This window comes from Chrysemys picta, chromosome 10 (assembly GCF_011386835.1).
Source record: "Chrysemys picta bellii isolate R12L10 chromosome 10, ASM1138683v2, whole genome shotgun sequence".
NCBI lineage: Eukaryota > Metazoa > Chordata > Testudines > Emydidae > Chrysemys > Chrysemys picta.
The window spans coordinates 34264368-34278739 of record NC_088800.1 but is presented as its reverse complement, the minus strand read 5'-3'; the positions used below and the strand labels follow the sequence as shown (position 1 = coordinate 34278739).

The following is a 14372-nucleotide window of genomic DNA, read 5'->3' as shown; positions in this document are numbered from 1 at the left end:
TTTTGAAATGGGTGACCACCACTGCACACAGTATTCTAGATAAGGCCACGCCATTGATTTATATAGAGGAATTATAACATTTCACCAACCTTTTCCTCATGCAACCTAACATTTTGTTTACCTTTTTGACCACAGCTGCACATTGCGCAAAAGTTTTCACAGTGCCATCTACAATGATGCCCAAGTCCCTGTCTTGAATTGATACAGTTAATTTAGAACCCTATAAATTGTATGAGTAGTTTAATTTTCTCACTCCAGTGCATTTAGCAGCACTGAATTTCATATGCCATCATGTTGCCTGTTCACCAAGCTTGTTTAAGACTCCGAAGTTCCTCACTGTTCTCTCTGGTCTTGACTAACCTAACTTTGTTATCTTCAAATTTTGCTACCTCACTACTCAATCCCCATTTCCATATAATTTAAATATATATAATAAACACCACAAAATCCAGTAGGAATTTGTGAGGCACTCTGTAGTTAACCTTTTGCAATACTGGAAATGTAATATTTAATTTTCCTTGTTTTCTGTTTCTTAAACAGTACTTGATCCACTGATTAAACAACTTGTTTGGTTGCTTACCTACTCTATAAAAACTCATGCTGTTGTAGAAAGAAGAGTTAAGAGAGCCAAAGAAAACTTCAGTTAAGAAAAAAGACTTTATAGGAAAAGATTAATTTGACTGATCTTACAAGGTCTCCATGTTGAAATTCAATAAAAGGCCGTGTGTGTGTGTGTGTGTTACAGTGAGTCAGCTAAAAATTTTACGATATACCTTAACCTTTGTAATTCAATAGACAAATTTTGCAGCATATGCTGTACATGGAACTATTTTGAAAGAACTCACTTGAATCTATTTCTACCCACTCTCTAGGACTCTTTATATTCCATCTTAGGGCTTGTCTACACAATTTTTCTACCTGTTTATCAGTCTACAAACTGATAGTTAAGTCTGTGCAACTCCTAGTGTGGATGCAGTTATACTAGTAGAAGGTGTGCTTATAATCAGTACAGTTTATTTCTGAAACTATGAAAAATAAGCTACACTGAGATAAGCACCTTTAGAGTGATATAACTATATACATACCAGGGGCTTGCACCAATGTAACTATATTCAGTAAGTTTCCCAATTTTATTTTTTTTAATCCTTTGCAGGGCATATTTAAAGTGACCAGGTAGTTAGAACATGGCTTGAACACTCCCTTTTGAGGCTCTCATTGGATAACAGGAAAATGAATCTTCTGGTTTAGTCTCAGGACTTGTCTTCAATACCCGCCTCGATCAGTAGGTAGAAATCGATCTCTCGGGGATCGAATTATTGCGTCTCGTCAGGACGCAACAATCGATCCCCGAATCGACGTGCGTATTCCACCAGCGCAGGTAGGAGTAAGCGCCATCGACGGGGGAGCCGCGGTAGATTTGCTGCCATCCTCACAGTGGGGTAAGTCGGCTCAGCTACGTCGAATTCAGCTACACTATTCGCGTAGCTGAATTTGCGTATCTTAAATCGATCCCCCCCAGTGTAGACCTAGCCTCAATCCCACATAATGCATCAGACAAACTACAATCTGAAGTATACTAAAAATCTAGAACTTAAAGAAAAAATATTAACTTTTGATCAAACTGAATAGAAACTCACCTGGTTTAAAGAATAAAGGATCATTTTTAAATATTTTCAGTGAATCAATCACATTTTCAAATTTTTCTTTCAAATAATACTCTTCATGTTCAAATTCCTTTGTTTTCTTGACAGGTTTTAAATTTCGGCCTTTAGCTTCACCATCCTGTTCTGACTTAGCTTTAGGAAAGTCATTTCTTTCAGTGTCTTTATCTTCTTTTTCTTTCAGTTCCTTCTCCTGGTTAGATTTTTTTACATCTTCCATTAGTTTAAGGGCTTTGTTGGCTTTTTCTTTCTGTTCCTTTACTTTTGTAATATCTTTCTCATAGTGACGAATTCCACTTAAATGTGAAACTAACAATCTTGTAGTAATGGTGACCTAGTTTAAAAGAAGAATATTAAGTGCATGCCTGCTTAACGAAAGAAACTATACAAGGTGCACTTTTATTTCTGCAATTTATATATTTGGTATGTTAAGAAATAAATGAAGAAATAAGAATTCTAGCCATTCTTTCTATTGTAAAGTCTGTTAGAAAAACATATTTAAACATTAGTCTGAAAATCCAAAATTTCCAACATTCCTTTTTCCAGCAGCATGTATTGCTTCCTGCCCCTACTTCTTTTAACTTATGTGTGGTACATCACATACAGAAAGCTGTGTGCACTTGAAGCGTGTAGGTGGATAGGGAAGGTATGGGACAGACATGAAACTCAGACAACTAACAATGGTTACAGAATAAACTGTCCCATTACCTTTTCACCTTCATATTCTTTTTCTGGAAACTCAGGAACATATTTCTGCACTGGAGCATCTAAATCCAATTTTCCTTCTTCCCACAGTTTAGCAACAGCCATCATTGTAAGACACTTGCTAATACTAGCAATTCGCATGATTGTCTCTGGTTTACAGATTACACGGTTCTCTACATCAGCATAACCCAGACCTTTAGGAAGAATAAAAGGTCACAGTTAGGGGGTTTACATATAGAGAGAGACTTCTTTGGGATTTTACAATGTTCACAAACTTAAGAAGTTTAACAGAATTCTCCAGAACACTTTGCATCTAAGTAAAACAAAGGCATGAACGGTGCTATTTTCAAAAGTGCTCAGTGTTGGCCTAATTCTGCTCCCATTGACACCAACAATAGTGATTTCAATGGGAGCAGAGTCAGGCCATTGAAGTGTCTTTTTGAAAATACATCCTACGTTACCCCTTTGAATCACTCTGACCAGTGACAACATAAAACTTATGACTAATGTAGCTTAGTGAAAAATTAAAATTATATCCTAAGGGCAGACAAGCATGTCTCTCTCACCAGCAGAAGTTGATCCAATAAAAGATATTACCTCACCCACCTGGTTTCTCCAATATCCTGGGACCCATACTGTTAAAACTATACTGCATACATCCTTAAGGGCAAACATTCAATGGAAAAGACTCTCAAAAACCATAACCTAGACTGTCAATCAAGCCCCACATTCATAAATCCATATTTTAATTCTTTGAAAGAGCTACTGTGAATTACTCTTTTCAAAAATACTTTCTCTGTATAGAAGTTACATTGTAAGATCATTTAAAAACAGGAAATTTACACATAACCTTACAGCATTTAACTCAATTAATAAAGCTTAACTACACAGTGGTTTAATAAATTATTTGTAACCTCTTCAGATATAGACTTAAAGAGGGCTTAGATCAGAAATGAAGAAAAATTCAGTAGTCTCCATCCAGTATATTTGTTACACATCTTAGAACCGCTGCATAGTAGTGTGCAATTCCACAGCGACAAGTTCAGTAGTGGGCTCACCAGAGTGTTATATTTCAATCTGCGCTACATTGGTTAAATTGTATATGGAATGTTGCAGTGCACTATTGGTTTATTTCTAATCTAAGATACAGCACACTGGCAAAGGCCAGTTTTTATTAGCCATATGTGTCTATGTATATAAGTGGAACACAGTCCCCTAACATGCTGCAGTCTAGAGATTAGATTCTCATAAAGCAGTAAAACTTGCCAAAATACAATGAAAGGGAGAAATCAGATTGACCAATCTATATTGCCCAAGTCTTCTCCTCTAAAGGAAGCTAAAACCCAGATGCCTATGTTGTGCTACTGAGAGTAGCTGGTGCACTTCTCCCCATTCAACTGTCTGCAAAAGTAGCACATCCAAGTCTCAAATCACTATGATCAGATTGGCAAGAAATTGGGCAGAATTTTTACAGAAGACACAGATTTTGTTATTTTCCATGTTTTTCCCTTCAATCTCATGACTTTATTTTAAGATAATGGTGCTCTACTCGGCCCTCTGGATGAAGGTGTGGGAAGAATCTACCACAACCTGCACCCCTTTATGATACTTTTGTTTATTATTTGTATTACCACAGTGCCTAGGAACACCAATCATGGAGCAGGACTCAGCTGTGGTAGGCACTGAGAGTTCTACCCTATCCAATATCTTTCCATTGGATCTTGGAGGAAGATTCTGCTGAAGCAGCAGAGAAGCATAAACTCCTCCTTCTAGGGTCTCTCTGGCACCGGCAGTTTCTCTTAACAACACTGCTGCAAAACCTTCTGAACTGAAAAGCATAATCTGAGGAATTTTTTTTTTGTGGCATAATTTTCACATGCCACATTTAAAAACCCCCACCAAAAACACATTCCTGTGGCAACAAAAGGTACATGAAAAATGGAAATCAGCTTTTTGAAGGAATACCTGAAGATTCTGCCACAAACAGGCTTACAATGGAAAGTCTGTTACAACCTTGCTAATGAGCCTTTCCGGGACTCTATAATTGATCTTTAGCAAAGTACATTACTGTTTGTTTCTGTTATCTTAGTTGCCTGAAACAAACACCAAAATGTTTCTGGAAAGATAAGTAAGTAGGGTCAATCAAGATCAATAAATAAGTCCTCATTGGAGTTCTGTTCAGACCTATCTAGACCTGTCTTTCCAGGGCAATCTATATAACCTGCAAAATAATTTATGACTTTTGAAAGGATTATAGCTGTCAAATCTCAACATGTTCCCAAAGGGAGTCTAAACACCAGCCCACTAGTATATGAAATATCACTGAATTGGAATCACTCAAGTTTATTCTGACCATTATGTAGATTCTCAGAGAAAGATTATGTCTAGTATAGAATAGTAAAAGAACAGTTGTTTCTCAAGCAAAGCCAAACATAATCAATTTAATATCTGTAGATATCAATTATTTTATTTTCACCAGCAGCTGCATAAATATGATGTACAGTTCTGTCTGAAAGAGTACCATATAATACGTAGCAGTGAAGGAGAACTTTAAAGGGGGGGGGATGTATGGCAGAATGATTGTGCACAGCAGGTATTTACTTAGATGTAGATCAGTAGAGGGCACAAGGAAATATTCTCTTTTTTAATTACAATATCCACCCTCTTCCATGAGTCTCCCATATTGCTTACTGGGGGAAAAGTTCTGTAAAATGTTTGCAGAAAGAGTTTGGGAAAGACTCTATTAAGCAAACTTAATTTAAGCCACGTTCAGCCAAACTCAACAGGGTGAGTGCCAAGCTAAGTGTGGATTGCTAGTTATCACTTATTACAACTAAAATCACTTAGCATGACTGACAACAGCAAATTTCCTCATAATTAGTTACAATGCAAGTTAGACCTATGCAAGCACGATTAAAGTACATTACCTCCCTTTCGTAAGTCTCTCATTAAAGTCAGGCATTTTGAGCCAGTGTATAGTCAAGACCTTCTTAAGCCTCATATTGAGGCATTTCTTTTGACACCACTCACCTCTTAGGAATTACCTTATCCAATTTTAGGTCACCATTCAACTGTGCACATACTGTAATGCCTTCAGAGCGTGAAACTTGTTCCCCTCCCAGTAGTGGTCTTGGCCTTTTCCTCCACACTTGTCAACGTGCCTTATAAACAATCCCCCAAAAGGGTGCTTCAATTACAACCACTACTATCTTCTACAGCAGTGTTTCCCAAACTTGGGACGCCGCTTGTGCAGGGAAAGCCCCTGGCGGGCTGGGCCGGTTTGTTTACCTGCCGCATCCACAGGTTTGGCCGATCGCGGCTCCCACTGACTGCGGTTCGCTGCTCCAGGCCAATGGGAGTTGCTGGAAGCGGCGGCCAGTACGTCCCTCGGCCCGCGCCGCTTCCAGCAGCTCCCATTGTCCTGGAGCAGCGAATCGCGGCCACTGGGAGCTGCAATTGGCCGGACCTGCGAACACGGCAGGTAAACAAACCGGCCCGGCCTGACAGGGGCTTTCCCTACACAAGTGGCGTCCCAAGTTTGGGAAACACTGTTCCACAGAGATACTTTATTCTTCTCCTTACTTCGACCCTCCCCCATTTTATAGATTTTAAGGCCACAGGGACTATTATTATTTCTTGTCGTCTGTAGTTTTTTAGGGCAGATTTTATAATACAGGCAGTCCTCATACTTATGACAATTGGTTTCGGAGAATCGCATCGTAAGTCGAAAACATCGTAACTCAAATCCCATAGGAACATTGTGGGATCGAGCGTCGTAAAGTCAGAACCAACATCATAAAGTCGGAACGGGACATCAATTGACAAATGTCATAAGTGCCATTCCATCGTAACTCTAACGTCATAAAGTCGTGGACTGCCTGTACTTTTAAGATTGTGAAGTTAATGGACAGCACCTGGCACAAACTGAAGAACAATTACTACTTCAGATTTGTAACCCGAATGAAATGTTAATTTTAAAGAACATGCAGAACTGAGTTCCTGTATACCAACCTTCTGACCATACTTCCTTTCCATCTACAGAAACTCCAATTACTATGCCTGGGGCTCCCACTTCATCCTGTCACAAAAATACTCCAGTCATTAAAAGGCTCTGCTCCTTCAGAATTCAAACATACATTCTGCTTTTATGGGATTTAGGATAAGTACATGATTATTGAAATTATTTTGTTTAAATACCAATTGAGCTGAATTTGTACAAATCCCCTTTGAAAAGCTGCAGATATCTGTTGTGGTGCTGGACAGCTACAATGAGAGTCCAATGAGCTTAAAGATTAATTTAATACTAACTACACCAACTGCAGACAGGGAACATAAAATCTTCCAAATAAGATGCAATATGTGAGTGGTTTCAGAGTAGCAGCCGTGTTAGTCTGTATCCGCAAAAAGAAGAACAGGAGTACTTGTGGCACCTTAGAGACTAACAAATTTATTAGAGCATAAGCTTTCGTGGACTTTTGTTAGTCTCTAAGGTGCCACAAGTACTCCTGTTCTTTTTGCAATATGTGAGTGATATCACATGACAGTCAACACAGATCATTTTAGTGAGTCTGGGATGTTCTGATTTAAATTATACCCTGAAGCTTCAGTTCCAAATTTGCAGAAGAATCATGACATTCTATTTATATAGTTCACATGGCTCTGTGCTCTCCTCCAGTCCTTCAAATAGTCCTGAGTTCCCATTACTCACTACTAAAAATACTTCTACCACTAGTTTATGCCAGGCCTGCACTGGCAGCCCTTCCTAACAGTAAATATATTCAGTAACTGAAATGCACTTTCAGACCCTTCTGACAGTTCTTACAGACAAGCAATGATGACATTCAGTGATTTACTGTGAAATCCTGATGTGAACAGACCAAACAACACCACAAGCAGCACAGAAGTAAAGTATAGATTTGTTCCCTGGACTGCGGAGATATTGCACTAGTCAGGGACCAGACTCCTAAGAGTGCGCTGGCTGTATAGGGTTGTTCCTCTCTCCTCCCCAGTAACCTAAACACTAGTGATTAGGCTACACAGAGGAAGTTTTTGAAAGTGCTCAGACACACACACAGGGAAGTAGTTTCAGGGACACGTTCAACTTCAAAACCACATTTGTCTCAAACATCTTCCCTCTGCAAGTGACACCTGAATTCCCACCAGATGAGTAATGGCAACCGGCGCCCGTCTCACTCTGTTTGCACACCAAAGCCCTGCAGGAATCATAGAACATTAGGGTTGGAAGGGACCTCAGGAGGTCATCTAGTCCAACGCCCTGCTCAAAGCAGGACCAATCTCCAGACAGATTTTTACCCCAGTTTCCTAAATGGCCCCAACAAGCATTGAACTCACAACCCTGGGTTTAGCAGGCCAATGCTCAAACCACTGAGCTATCCCTCCACGAGGAGCAGATTTCTTATCATTTCTTTTTGCGCAGCGCCTAGCACCAGGCCAAGGGCGAAGGGCAGCAGCAAGAAGCGATTTTAAGACAAGCACGTGCAGCTGTGGGCTGGGAAACACGGGGCCCGCGGCGGCGGCTCCTCCTCTACTCCCTCCCCCGGCCATGGGTGCCGGGGGCCAGGCCCGCCCCTCCCCCACAGGGGGACCCAGGCCGCGGCACCTTAATCCTCTGCAGCAGGTCCCTGCTGCTCTCGATGGCCCGGGCGAAGCCCCTGGGGGGCGGCGGCTTCACCTCTCCCGCCGCCCCCCGCCGCGGGGCCCCCTCCTGCTCGCAGCCGGCCGCCACCTTAACGCCCAGCGCGAGACCCAGACCGACCCCCCAGCCCCAGGCGCCGGCTCCCCGGGGTGGGCACGGGCCGCTCCCCAGGCGCTGCAGCCGCTGCTGCCCCCAGCCCCGCACGGGGCCCGAGACTCGGCGCAAAGCCCGCGCCAAGCAGTGCATCGCTTCAGCCTGGCCGCCGCCAGGCAGGAGCAGTTGCTCCCGAGAGCTCGGCCGGCCAAGCCCCGAGCACATCGAGTGGGGGTGGAGACACTTGGCTTCTAACCTTGTGCCCATCCCCCCTCGCTTCACTTGTCCCCTTCCTTCCCTTCTCCTCCCGCCTGGGCGTTCTCACCTCCACAGCCTGGGGGCGGGGCGGGGGCGGGGCCGGGGCCGCGGGGGTGGGCAGGGGAACTCGAGAACTGGGCTCTCTAGCTTTCCACACTGCTGACCCCTTTGCCCTTTCCTGAGTCTGGTTTGACCTCACTTAAAAACCACTTGCTTACAAAATCCAACGTAAAAATACAGAAGTATCCCAGCCCACTAGTACTGAAACTTTCTCATGTTTACCATAGAGTTACAAAATAAATAGACTGAAATAGATCATACTTACATTTCAGGGTGATACTTGAGCCTGGGAGCCTTGTCTGAAGCCCGAGCCCCGCCACCGGGGCTGGGGTTGCCAGGCATCCGTTTTTTTACCAGAATGCAAGGTTGAAAAGGGACCCTGTGGCTCCAGTCAGCACCACTGACCAGGCCACTAAAAGTCTGGTTGGAGGTGCAGCACGGCAGAGGCAGGATCCCTGCCTGGCCAGCAGGACCGGCTCCAGGGTTTTTGCCGCCCTAAGTGGCAGGGGAAAAAAAAAAAGCCGTGATCGCAATTGCGATCAGTGGCACTCCGGCAGCAGCTCCACCGCACCGCTTTCTTCTTCGGCGGGTATTCGGCGGCAGGTGCTTCTCTCCAAGAGGGACCCACTGCTGAATTGCCACCGAACAGCCTGATGTGCCGCCCCTTCCCCTTGGCCGCCCCAAGCATCTGCTTGCTGGGCTGGTGCCTGGAGCCAGCCCTGCTGGCCAGGCTCCACGCGGCTCCTGAAGCGGCCAGCATGTCCTGCTCCTAGGCGCAGGAAGGCCACAGGGGCTCCTCGCACTGCCCCCACCCTGAGCAACAGCTCCACAGCTCCTATTGGCCAGGAACCACAGCCAATGGGAGCTGCAGGGGTGGCGCCTACGGGCGCAGGCAGTGCACACACCTCCCTGGCCCTGCCACCTAGAAGCTGGACATGCCGGCCGCTTCCAGGAGCTGCCTTAGGTAAGCGCCACCCGGCCAGAGCTGCACCCTGCACCACCTCCCACACCCCAAGCCCCTGCTCCAGCCCTGAGCCCCCTTCTGGACCCCAAGCCCCTCATCCACGGCCCCACCCCAGAGCGCACACCCCCAGCTGGAGCCCTCACCCCCCCTCACCCCTGCCCCAGTCTAGAGTCCCCTCCCGCACCCTGAACCCCTCATTTCTGGCCCCACCTCACAGCTTGCACCCCCTCCTGGACCCCAACCCCCTGCCCCTGCCCGGTGAAAGCGAGTGAGGGTGGGGGAGAGCGAGGGGAGGGAGTGAGCATGGGCGGGGCCTCGGAGAAGGGGCGATGCCTCAGGGCGGGGCAAGGGTGTTCGGTTTTGTGCTATTAGAAAGTTGGCAAACCTACCGGGGCTGAAGCATGGAACTTCGCTTCGTGGTGCTCTTTGTGGCGTGCGGCCCCAGGCAACTGTTCTGCTTGCTACCCCCTAGCGTGGGTCCTGCACTTGCAACCTCCCCCTAAACCCATCCCATGACCTCCTACCTGCTACTGTATTTTCCACTCTATGCATCTGATGAAGTGGGTTCTAGCCCACGAAAGCGTATGTCCAAATATATTTGTTAGTCTCTAAGGTGCCACAGGGACTCCTTGTTGTTTTAACCTCCAGGTTGAGAAATATTGATCTACAGGAGTTGAGTACCCCCTGGAAGATCTCTGCGTACCTCCAGGGGTATGCATACCCCTGGTTGAGAACCACTGCTGTAGAAGACCCTGAAGGGGGAAAGCACAGAACAGAGGTGGCTGCCCAGTTACTGGTGGGCAGCCTAGCAGCATGTGCCCTATTTTGGTCCATTTATCGGTTCACCCTAGTCACAACACTGATGTCTAAGGCCTCGTCTAAACTTACCAAGGATCAACTCTGCTGCGATCGATGCAGCGGGGAGGTCAATTTAGTGGGTCTTCTAAATTGACTGCAGAGCGCTCTCTAGTACTCCACCAGAATGAGAGGAGTACGGTAAGTCAATGGGAGAGTGTCTCCTGTCGATGCAGCGTGGTATAGACACTGCAGTAAGTCAACCTAAGCTACGTCGACTCCAGCTATGTTATTCAGGTAGCTGGAGTAGCGTAATTTAAGTCAATTTACCTCAGTAGTGTAGACAAGGCCTAAATCCCAAGAAGCTCTGTTTTCCATACATGAAAGGCTGCTTTTTAAGCCCCCTATTATCCTCCAGCGCCAATCAGACCCATAAAAATACTGAGTTAACTGTACACAATTGTTGAATAAATGCAAGTTTAAGTCAGCCAGAGGAACAATTCAATCCACACTTACAAAGATTAAATTAATTTTGGGGAAAAAATAGATTGATCTAACCAGCCCTCGAGCTGCTAGTTAATAGTCTTGACCTGTGCCCCTGCCCTGCAGGCTTTATTGCTTTTGGAGGCTAGCTGGGAATTAGTTTCAAAGAGCCAGTGCTCCTAATGAGTGGCTACAGCTCTCTCTTGAAGAAGTATGTGACCATTGATTATAACCCTTGATAGCCAGGATTGTATTCCAAAGGAATTTTCAGTATGGCTGATAAAGTTGATAAGCAACAATTTTATCTTTTTAATAGCGCTTTTGCTTATTTAACCTTTTATTTAAAGTCCATATTCCCATCTACAGTCATGAGTGATTTGCAGCCCCTTCAGATTAGTCAAATCATCATCAATTCTCTTCCTGCCAGTTTGTTTGTTTTGATTTGATTTGATTTGATTTGATTTAAGTGAATTTCTATTCGGAAAAGTGCCTGAAAAAGTGACATTGCCTTAACCATTCTACTCCCAGTGTGTATTAGTCTTATCTGCTGCTTGCACCAACTGAAATAAATTGATACTACTTTTTACCCCTATTAGCACTGCCAAACCAATACAGCATTTGGAGAATGAACTGGATTCTATTCTGTCCCCACAGATCAGTGCTATAGTAAAGGGACCAATTGTAACCCAAGTGCTTACCAGCATGACTGGCTGCTATGGGATCACTCTTGATGGTAAACACTGCACTGGGTAGCAAGTGTTTGCAGGATTCATTTCAGACCTAAATTCCAGGTGAAAAATCTTCATCATTGGGGATGTGTGAGCCAGAAATAACCCTTTTGACTCTCAGAGCCCAGGGTAGAGTGGCAGTAAGATAAAACATTTTATTTGCAACCTGAACACATTTGATCTGGAATCACTGAGAAAGATTATAAACATGGTACCCCTTAATGCCATTTTTAGAGTCAATTTTCAGACCAGAGCACTTTAATGGCAAAGCAGGCATTTCCCTTTAAAAACAGTCTTTCCTATAGTTATCCTCTTTCTTATGGGCTGAGACTAGGAAAGTTAGGTTTCCTAGCAGTGACACTTTTAAAGCATCTCACATTGGGGTTTTCACTAGCCTTTCCATATAATTGTTTTCCAAGCACCCTTTAATAGTTTACTCTGCAGTTTGAATATCGATTAAAAAGGGGAATGAAAAATACAGAGACTAAAGTGAACAAAAATCAAGAAGGCAGAGAGAAAAGTGATTTTCATTTCATCAGCAGATTCAGCCTGACAGCTGGTGAGTTATGTGTCAACCAGGTCTAAGTTCAAGAGTCAGGCAGTTAGCCAAGAGTCTGGGTCCAACAGTCAGGATTCCACTGAGCTACCCAAGCAGCTAAATCTGCAGCTCTGGCAACCTGACAATTTTTGGAAGTAGCCTAGTTGACAGTTAAAGAGACCTTAGATTATTAACATTGAAGAGTTTGATTCTGACATCAGTTACACCAGGGCAAATCCAGAGTTACCCCCTGGACATCAGTGGAATTACTCCCAATTTACGCCAGTTTAAGTGAGTCAACAAAGAGCTATATTTATTATTAGACCCTTTGCTGAGCAATCCCATCACCTTAATGCTTAACCTAACCCTTTTCTTTCCTCCACTCTCACTAGTCCATCATTTTGGTGCTATAAAATTATTAATATGATGAAGTGAGAACAAAACCGGTCCCAAATAATGGTAAAAATCTCATTATCTTTTCAGCATTGATACCGTTTGTTTACTTTTTTGAATTTCACTCAGCGGGGACAATGAAGAGGTCAGTTTCCCATTTCACACATTACACCCAACAGCAGCATGTCCTGGTTTTCATGTATTAACACACTGCTGCAGTGTTTGGGGTGCACATAGTGGAGGAGAAATGCTAAAAACACAGGTGTTGGCATTATCAAACTGTGAAAACATTTATTAGGATTTGTACAAAACCTAACATTTGAGCCGATACTCTCTGGTAGTGCCCTCATTAGTACATTAGTGAGCTAATCAAAAGGGCAAGTTGCTGTTCCTATAGTGTCTCAGTCAAATGATTTAGGGGTGGAGGAGCACCATCCCCCCGGGATCTGCTAAGGCAGAGGTCCCCAGACTTGGTGGAACCTTCTAGGGAGGTGCAAGCGGGACCCGGGCCAGCTCCCATGGGGGGTGCATCACCTAGCCTCTCCCCACCCCCAGTTCTGCTTCGGTCCCTCCCACAGCTGCATCCCCGGCTCCTGGCCCTGCCCCCAGCCGTGGCCGCTGAGCTGGCTATGGCTCCGTTTCTGGACCAGGGCCAATGCTGGGGTGTGGGGCCAGGAGTGGAGCCACACCTGGCCACAGCCCAGCTGTGACTCCGCTCCTGCCCCTGCCCCCAGCCGTGGCTCCTGACTCCAGGCGAACCCCAGCTTCGGCCCCAGCCTTGGCCTCCTTACCTCTGTCCACATCCCCCCACTGCCCCCCAGCTGCGGCCCCACACCCCGCCCCAGTTCCGGGGGGTGGAGGGGCACAGACAGAAGTAAGGTGGGGCACAACCCTCAAAAGTTTGGGAACCACTGTGCTAAGGAAAAGAACTGTGCACGTGGTTCTCCCTCTTCACCTCATGGAAAGCAGTGGAGTCAGCCCTCTTCATGACATTCCCTCTTTGGAGCAACAAATCCAGGGATCTGTGCACAGGGAGGGGTTGGGATGGGTGCATTATCCTTCTTGGCAAGCAGTGAATTTTAAAGGAGATACTGGAGTGCCTGGCTATGCAGTTCCATTGGTGCTGTGCTGGCATGGAACCAAAATGGTCCTGAGAGACTGCAGAACCAGTGTAAAGGCACAGGGCCTCTACACAAATGGCCCTAACTTCTAGTAGATCTTGGGAGATCTGCAAATTTGGCAGGGCTGAATCTTCACTTATTTTGCCCGAGGGGAGAGCTGGATTAACCATTTCCTCTCAAAATAATCTGGAAACTACTCAACTGGGGATACCTCACTGAGTTTTTCTCCCTCTGGGCCCCTTACCTGTGTTTTTCCATGGAGGGGATGATCTGACTGATAGGGAAACAATAAGTGGCCAAGTTAGCAAGAGGAGGAGTTTATCGGCTAGCCAAGAGACAAGGGTCAAAGACATACACAAGTCCCTGGATTTTCAGCTCTGCACATCAGTCTCTCTCTGATGGTGTAAGGGAAAGAGGGGCCCAAAGGTTCTTTTTGATGACATACGACTAATGGATGAAAGAATAAAGTGCTCAGAAAGGTTGAGAAATTATCACAGTGACTTTTATTGTTAACCTTTTAAATTTAGTTATTTTAATGGCGCGCACTGGAGCCTGAACTCCTCCAATGATCCATACAATAGACAAAGCACAGACAGGAATGCTGGAAGTTTCACTCCAAATTGTTGCAATGATATTTCATTATGCATAACACCTATAGTACCATATTAAATGGATTTGCACTTCCTTTTTCGGTGAATTTCAGGGCATTTAAATAGTGACTTAAAAAAAATATATGCAAGTTTAAGTAATCCAGCACAATACCTGTTGAGTGTTAACAATGTCCACTCCATAAATCTTATTACCATTGACTGGGAACAGGACAGCTTAAAAACTGCAACAAAATGGAGCCACGAGAGGGGGGGTGTCTGCAGGGAGCGGGTTTAGCTGTTAGAACTCATCATATAATAAACTAGGAG

The 14372-nt window shown here is 44.8% G+C and overlaps 1 protein-coding gene across 5 annotated transcripts in view; it reads right to left on the bottom strand.

Moving 5' to 3' along the window:
• The window catches only part of LACTB (lactamase beta), a 63091-nt gene that overhangs the window by 27001 nt on the left and 21718 nt on the right, over window positions 1-14372 (bottom strand). Inside the window, exons 1-4 of one of the 5 annotated variants that reach the window (XM_065558357.1) lie at window positions 7987-8344; window positions 6378-6444; window positions 2370-2560; window positions 1638-1995 (exon numbers count right to left, since the gene is read on the bottom strand). In XM_065558357.1, the coding sequence (XP_065414429.1) occupies window positions 1638-1995; window positions 2370-2560; window positions 6378-6444; window positions 7987-8340 (970 nt within the window). In that variant the 5' untranslated portion in view covers window positions 8341-8344. Of the gene's footprint in view, window positions 1-1637; window positions 1996-2369; window positions 2561-6377; window positions 6445-7718; window positions 7947-7986; window positions 8345-14372 lie in introns of those variants that run through there. The other 4 variants (XM_024101831.3, XM_024101832.3, XM_065558356.1 and 1 more) reach the window with 4 other exon arrangements.